The following is an 8,522-nucleotide window of genomic DNA, read 5'->3' as shown; positions in this document are numbered from 1 at the left end:
GAAATGAAATGAATCAAAGTGTGTCGATGCAACATTCAAAACGAATGACTCCTTCCTACTTTTTGCTTTCAGCTTTTTCATTATGGCATTGATTATTTTATTTCTCCCAATAGGGGGAAGTTGTACCGTCGTTGGTGACGAAACCCTGCTTTTGTTGAAATGAAGCTCCTCAACTCAGTCGAGCATCAAGATTGTCCTTTTCATTCGTTCAAAGAGCTGTAAAACTTGCAATTAAAACAAAAAAAACGATGTATTTTTATTCTGATATTATTCAGCGCTTCACATGATCGTTCTGTTTAAATGGCGTTTGAATATGAGGCGATCGCTTGAATTTTTTTTTCTTTTTTGTTTTGAAATTCTTGCAGGGCTCGTTGCCGCTTGAGTCAACAATGGAGGCGCGCGTCCCGGGAACTTCCGGGTTCAGCCAAAAGTTAGGAAAGGCACGCTGGCACGGACCGAGACGCTTTCCATCTGCTGCGGGCTCACAAAGAGGCCAGCCGGTCGGTTCACTTCAAGTTCAGTTGAGTGTTGAGGTTCGTCCGCCGGTTCACACTCGGGTCGCTCTTTTGGCTTGACATCCGTCTTCTCCTCGCGCCTGCGTGTCATAAAGCGGGTCAGGCGGAGGGAAGGCCAAGATGGGATTCAGCGTATGAAGTCAACATGAGGCCACTGTCACGCTCGCTGTGGGGTGCAGCGGCAAATTTTAGACCCAATATGCTTGGCTTAAAAAAGGAACTGTTTGGCCTTGATGCTAGAAGAGGAATAATAATTAATAATTAATAATTAATAATTAATAATTAATAATTAATAATTAATAATTAATAATTAATAATTAATAATTAATAATCATCGATCAACGATAAATGGTAAATAATAAATACAACATAAAACAAAAAACACATAAAAGAAAAGCAAAAAGTATAAAATGTTAAAAAAATAAAATTAAATAGACAATTAGGAATTGAGGAGATGAGCTTTTTTCACCCCTGAGGAAAAAAATGCACACCAGATTTTGGAGAAAAAAAATAATAAGCTAAAAATATTCACTTTTTGGGCGAAGATTTGGCTTTTATTAATGTGAGAATTTATAAGAGATTAAAGTTTGTAAAATTCATGATCTGGTATTTTTCGGCCATTGTGTTCAAATGAATTATTATTATTATTATTATTATTGTTATTATTATTATTATTATTATTATTATTATTATTATTATTATTATTTTATTTTTTTATTATTTGTTTTTTTTTCATATTTTGTTTTGAAAAAACATAAAATTTCAAGAATAAAGCTCATTTTTTTATTGCCTTATTTATCTCTGTATTATTTTTCTGTGGTTATGGCTCGTGAGTACTCCGTTTCTTTCTTTCTTGGAGTACAACTCCCACTTGTGGTTTTGACCTGATACTACAACTGTACCACGACCGTGTATTCCCAGTGTTCCTTGCTTTCCAAATATTTCTTGTTGATCATCAGAATTAACTCATTCACTGCCAGACATGTGCAGAAATGGGTCGCTATATAGTTTTATCTCTAGTTCTTTTTATAATGTTACATGTGGTTTTTATTTATTTGTTTGTTTGTTTGTTTGTTTGTTTGTTTGTTTGTTTGTTTATTTTACATTGTCACTCAAATTCCATCACCCACAGAATATTGAGTTTGGGACTACATTAACACCCAATGCCACATAAGAAACCTTAGCCTCTCTTCTTTCACCCCCCCCCCCCCAAAAAAAAAATATAGTTAATTCCCAAATGATATCGGTCTTAAGTTATATGAGCTTGAAATGAGGGTGGCTGTCCAAAATACAATGCAATACATACACATTGGTTTATATAGTGCTTGAACAACAGCTGAAGTTGGAACAAAGCGCTAACATGGAAAAAAGGGAAATGCTGCCCCTTGTGGAAGGGAAAAAACATTGCTAGAGGTCATGGCAAGCGCTTTATCGGCACCCACACAAGAAAAAACAAAACCCGAACAAATTCGGCAATGGCGCTCTACGTAATATTTTAAATTCATGAATACATTTGTGAATGGCGGTGAATGAGTTAAAAAAAATGAAGAGCATATTTAATAGCGATGATGAAACGGAAAATCGAGCATCTCCGACTCGGTGAGCGAGAACATCAACACAAGTCAAATCTGGGAAATGATCCGAGTGGGCGTTTGAGTCATTGTCGGTGTGCGTGCGTTTTGTGTTGACGTTTGAACCTCTCCTCAAATATTAGACAGAGGACCTTGTCCCCGATAAATACGCTGTGGCAGTGAGGAGGACAGCTTCACACTCAGCGAAAGGGACTGAGACCACGAACCAAAATGGCCTCATCAGTGGTGGCCCACGCCGGGCTTGTTTTGCTTTTCTCCATGGCGTCGGCCGTAAGTCCAAAAATTTGCCTTTTTTTCATCGTTCTGGGGTTAGGGGAGGATAAAAAATTAATGATGCTTATTTTTGACAAAACAAAAGTTGCTTTTAATTTTCGAAGGAAAAATGGAGGCTGTTTTTTTCCCCCTCAGAATTTGTTTTTTATGAAACAGTCTGGCTGAATTTTTTGTTGTTGTTGCTTTTTTAGTCCCTTTTTGGGTTCTACATTTTTTGTTTTATTGCAATCTTTTTATTGAACACAGAAAGTTCATATTTAAAAGCAAAAAAGTATATAAGTATAAGATGGTGGCGTGTGAACACGCAGAGGCTCCCCTCTCTCTCCGGCAAATTGGCGTTTCATTGGTTGGAAAACTCTATATTGTAAGTTTTATTTAACTTTTAAAATATCACAGTTGTCAAAAAAATAAGGAATGTATATATTTTTTATGAGTAATTAATTAAATTAAATGTTTAATAATAATAAAAATAATAAATAAATTATTATTAAAAATAATAATTAATAATAATAAATAAATAAATTAAATAGTAATGAATGAGTTAATGAGTAATGAAACAAAATACTGAGTTTTTAATACATTTTCAGTCTGGAAAAAAATCTGGACTACATGGAAAATACATTTTCTCAGAATTTAATTTTTAAAACAAAGTTTGAAGGAATTACTTTTTCACATATTTCAGTGCTACAAAAAAAAAACCCTCCCATGTCCCCTCAAAATATTTTTCAAGCGACAAATGGAACAGAGCTCTCTTCTTCATTTTATTTCTTTGTTTTTTTAGCAAATCCGAGGAGATAACATCGGCGTCAGAAATGACAACAGCATGACGTGCCACCCCAACGACGGCTTTGTGAGTACTCGTCCAGATCCGCCCGCCGGGTCCCGAACCGTCGTCAGCATCACCAACGCGCCGTGTCGTCGTTGCAGGGCAAGTACTGCCCCACGACGTGCGGCGTGGCCGACTACATGCACAGATACACATCCAGCGCCCACGACCGTTTGGACCATCTGCAAAAAGAGCTGGACAGCATCCACAACCTGACAGAGGGAGCTCAAGAACGGGTCATCTCCATGAAAGACAGCATCCAAATAGTCCAGAAGAACATCCAGCCAGGTCGGTTGCTCATCGTACTGTCAAACTCAACATATCCACTTTACGCCTGAATGCTAACGTACAATGAGAAATTTTATAGGCATGCAGGCTAACAATTAGCATCAATGGGGTTTCCTCTTCATTTCAGAACTTTGCTGCTGTGTTACTTACGGGTAGAGTGAACGCTGGCACGAATGGCTGCCGCTGCTCACCCGCACAAAAAAAAAATCCAGTGACTGTAAAGTGTCCTCGAGAGTTTTGAAAGGCGCTTAGAAATTAAATGTATTATTATTATTATTATTATTATTATTATTATTATTACACTTCATGCCAAAGAACTCTAAATAATAAACGTGCAATAAAATATTGACGCAAGGCATATATTCTTTATCCCCTGCCAAGAGGATGTGTGGTCCTCCATGTCAACCATGAATGTCGCATTGTCAAAGAGGGCATATAAATTTAGGGGAAAAATGAATAAATAAATCTGCAAAAATAATACATTGTGACAGGATTCAGCTTGACATAGGCAATATTCACCTTGAAAGTGTGATTTTTTTTTTCTTCATGCGAAGCACATGGACAATTTTGTTTTCATGTCATATTAAGTCAGATTCGTCCAATTATTATATTTATTTTAGATTTTATTTTTTAGTTTATATTTATTTTCATCCATCGATTTCCAAATATGACGTCGAGCGCCATTCCCGAATTTATCCGGGTTTTGGTTTTTCATGCTTGGGTGCCGATAAAGCGCAAGTCTTTGGCAATGTTTTAACTTTTCCACAAGGCGGCAATATTTCCTTTTTTTTTCATGTTAGCGCCTTATTCCAGCTTCAGCTTTTGTTAAAACGGTATATAAACCAATATGTATTTATTGTCTTGTATTTTGGACAGCTGCCCTCATTTCAAGCGCAGATAACTCCAGACCCATATCATTTAGGAATTTAGTCTTTTTTTCTGATGAAAGAAGATCAGCTGGCAGTTAATGAGTTAAACGTCACGTTTGACACGCCACACTTGTCTTTCCAGATGTCTTCTTCCAAAAGTCGTCCAATATGCTGGAAGACGTCATCCGCTTTGAGAGGACCATCATTGAACAAGAGAAGCAAATCTTGTAAGTTTGACTCCGTTCTACATTTCTGTTTGTTTTATTGGTACAACAATATTTTTTTGTCTTTAGCCGTAAATATATTTGCCACAGAGGAGGACATAATATTCTGCCACACCGTCCTGTTGATTCAACCAATTTTTGTCCGCGTCCACCTACCCCTCCCCCGTTTCCCGCCACAGCCAACTGCAGGATGCGGTCGCCGCCAACGAGAGGAGGATGGCAGACTTGAAAACGCTCTCCATTCAGCTGCAGACGACGTGCAGCGAACCCTGCAAGGACAGTGTTGACATTCAGCCCACCACAGGAACAGGTACAAACCCCCCTCCCCTCCCAAAAGATGACCTTTAGATTATTTGTGTGCCGTTCGGTGTTTAGTCAGCGGCAGAAAAGTCAATACTGTACATTCGGGACATCGATGGAGGGGGTCAACAAACCACATTTTTTTAAGTAGCAGGAACAAACACTGTCTCGTTTATGACTGTTGGGAATTTCAAATTAAAAGCGAGTAAAATATTAATTCTGTGATAAATTTGCGTTTCCGGAATGTTAATAGGCGAGGGGGAGTGTGTGTGGGGGGTAAACAATTTTCAAGTAAAATTACCCCCAAAAAATTCTGGAATATATTTTTTTTTACTCAAGGAATATTTAGTCGGCAATTTCTTACTTGATTTAATACTGCATTTCCTTATGATTGTTGAAAATTATTATTCTTATACAGTTTTTCCCATTAACATTTTGTGTTAGGGAGCCTTTTACTGAGCGAGTTGCTTGTTCTGTAGCCACAAAGGGACATATGTCTTCTTGTGCCAGTCCCAAGCCCGCATAAATACAGAGGGCTGTGTCAGGAAGGGCATCCGACGTAAAAGCTTGGCCAAAACAAACATGCAGATCAAACCTCTAAAGATGGAAGACACTGATTTGCTGTGGCGACCCCTTGAAGGGAAAAGCCGAAAGGAGAAGAAGAAGAAGAATTAAACAAATGCTAAGATATTATTTATCCATTTTATTTTTGCATTTGTTAAAAGTAAAAGGCAAAAATGATCATTTCAAAATCCTTTTTTTTGTGTTTCATGTCATACCATAGTGCGAGATTAATTAACTCGTTCACTGCCAGAATGTGAAAAAATGTGTCCACTCCAGTGCCAGGGTATTTGTCATTGTCACTCAAATTGCACGACCCACAGAATATTGAGTTTTAGGATGACATAAACATTCAATGCAGCGTAAGAAACCTTAGACTCTGTTCTTTCATCAGAAAAAAGAGTTAACTCCTAAATGTTTTGGTTCTGAAGTTATATGAGCTTGAAATGAGGGTGGCTTTCCAAAATATCATGCAACGCATACATGTTGGTTTATATAGCGCTTTAACAAAAGCTGAAGCTGTAACAAAGCGCTAACATGGAAAAAATGGGAAATGCTGGCTGCACCCTTGTGGAAGGAAAAAAACATTACCAGAGGCCATGGCCAGCGCTTTATCGGCACCGAAGCATGAAAAGACAAAACCTGAACAAATTTGGGAATGGCGCTCAACATCATATTTTCAATTCACAAATACATTTGTGAATGGCAGTGAATGAGTTAATTATTTCATGCCTTTTTAACATTGCTGACATGATGCTTTTATCGATTTTGTTTCTTTGCATCAGATTGCCAGGATATCGCCAACAAAGGCGCCACAATCAGCGGAATTTACTATGTCAAACCGGCCCAAGCGACCCAACAGTTCCCGGTGTACTGCGAGATTGACAGCTTTGGCCGCGGCTTCACCGTCATCCAGCGGGTTCGTATCTTCCCGAACCGTAACACGTACACACACACCATGACGTGACGGAATGTCACCACTCACATATTTCAGAACTCTATCAAAGCAAAATACATCTTAGCTTAACTTAAAAGTGACACGACGGTACAGTACTGAAGCAAACCATTATGTTTGGTTTTTAAAAATAAATCCTTTCCCTGACGATACGGGATCAAAGCAAACCATGTTGGCATTAACCGGCGTTTGGTCGATGCTATTCAAACGGCCCGAGTGAGCATCTTTGTTCGCATCTGTAGAGACAGGACGGCAGCGTGGACTTCCACAAGGACTGGATCCAGTACAAGGAGGGCTTCGGTTACCTGTCCCCCGACGACAGCACTGAGTTCTGGCTGGGTAATGAGAAGATCCACCTTCTGTCCGTGAGCAGTAGCATCCCCATGGTGCTCAGGATAGAGCTGGTCGATTGGGAGGGCAACAAAAGGTAAGCGCAATTTTCATTTTAGTCATTTTACTAAGCTGTTCGAGAAAAAATTTCGGCCAAAACCTTTGAGGGGAGAAACAACAACACACAACCCCTCCCGAATACTTTTAACACATTTTTTTAACTGACCTCCTCACCCGCGCAAACATGACAAGCGATAACGCCAAAGCAAAACACGCGCCTCCTCCGAACTCGCCTTCTAGGTACGCCGACTACGCCATGTTCCGAGTCGCGCCGGAGGTGGACATGTACCGCCTGACGTACGGCTACTACTTTGGCGGCGACGCCGGCGACGCCTTCAACGGCTTTGACTTTGGCGACGACCCCAGCGACAAGTTCTTCACCTCGCACAACGGCATGCAGTTCAGCACCTTCGACAAAGACAACGACAAATACGACGGCAACTGCGCCCTGCAGGACGGCTCGGGCTGGTGGATGAACCGCTGCCACGCCGCCCATTTAAACGGCAAATACTACCAGGGTGAGTTATGACTGGACGCCGTCGGTCGCAAAAAAGTAGTCCCGCCCTGCCCAGAGTGTGCCATCATACGTAGTTCGCCTAAAATGTGGCGCTTTACCCTCACGCAGGTGGACGCTACACTGAAAAGGACGCCGGCGAATTCGGCTACGACAACGGAATCATCTGGGTGACGTGGCACAACCGCTGGTACTCCCTGAAGGAGACCACCATGAAGATCATCCCCGTAACGCGAATCGCGGCAGGTGGGGGGCAGCAGGCGGGCGTGAAGCAGTTTGGAGTGGTTTAAAAATAATCGTTATTGTTGGAAGCTCAGAATAAAGTGTTGTTTTTGTCCCAATACTTGATCATCTGAAAATCATTTCCTCGGTTGGATTTCCGGAACCAATTTTGCATTATCTGAATACAGACGCTCTCTACTTACAAACATTCAAGTTACGAACAACGGTACATACGAACATTTTTGCGGGTACGTCGAAAAAAATGTTTGGACAGGGATGGTGTTTGTTAGATTTTGTATTGTAAAGTTAAACTTGATTGTATTTATGTTCTCACGTAGATGTACATACTGTGTGTGTCTCTCTCTTTCTCTCTTACATGTAGTATTCTCTCCAGTTGTACATGTACATATCTTTATAGAGCATATATTTTATTCAATGTTTATTTTTCAGTACAAACCAATACAGGTTACTTGTATGAATCTAAAACATACTTATATCAGCCTTAAACATACATTCCATACAAAGTATAACAATGAAGCAACTTACAAACAAATTCACCTTACGGACGACCACTCGGAACGTACCTTGTTTGTAAGTTGGGGAGTGTCTGTAGTTTTCTTTGTGCTACGGCCCATTTTGATCCATACATCATAGTCTGTGTAGGTGTTTCGCGAAGCTTATTTTGAGTTTCATTCAGAAGGCAAAACAATTATGTTGCTTTTGGGTCTTTTCTTGATTCGGTTAACCATTAATTGGCAAACATGCGTTTGTACATTGAGTACACCAAACTTTGAACTGACGACTCACAAATTAACCCGCGACAAAAATACCAGAAATAATTAACCTAGTATGTATGTTCTGGAATAGAATAATAAAAAAATCCTAAATATTTTTGTAGCATTTTGTAGCCGATATCTCCAATTGAATCTCAAGTTTTTAAATTCATGGCTACCAAAAAAAACTTCGGACAGGGGTTTAAAAAAACTAAAAAAT

At 39.6% G+C, this 8,522-nt stretch overlaps 1 protein-coding gene across 1 annotated transcript; it reads left to right on the top strand.

Annotated features, from left to right (window-relative positions):
• Positions 1-2,221: 2,221 nt before the first annotated feature.
• On the top strand, positions 2,222-7,650 carry fgg (fibrinogen gamma chain). The gene is made up of 9 exons (XM_089005960.1): positions 2,222-2,377; positions 3,162-3,230; positions 3,308-3,494; positions 4,506-4,590; positions 4,767-4,897; positions 6,234-6,367; positions 6,646-6,830; positions 7,034-7,311; positions 7,419-7,650. Exons 1-9 carry the CDS (start codon positions 2,318-2,320, stop codon positions 7,595-7,597), a joined length of 1,308 nt encoding a protein of 435 aa, XP_088862086.1. The 5' UTR covers positions 2,222-2,317; the 3' UTR covers positions 7,598-7,650.
• The last annotated feature ends 872 nt before the right edge of the window (positions 7,651-8,522 follow it).

Source organism: Hippocampus bargibanti, linkage group LG10, assembly GCF_051943395.1.
Source record: "Hippocampus bargibanti isolate YZ-2025 linkage group LG10, ASM5194339v1, whole genome shotgun sequence".
NCBI classification, from domain to species: domain Eukaryota; kingdom Metazoa; phylum Chordata; class Actinopteri; order Syngnathiformes; family Syngnathidae; genus Hippocampus; species Hippocampus bargibanti.
This window is presented reverse-complemented; position numbering and strand designations above follow the sequence as displayed.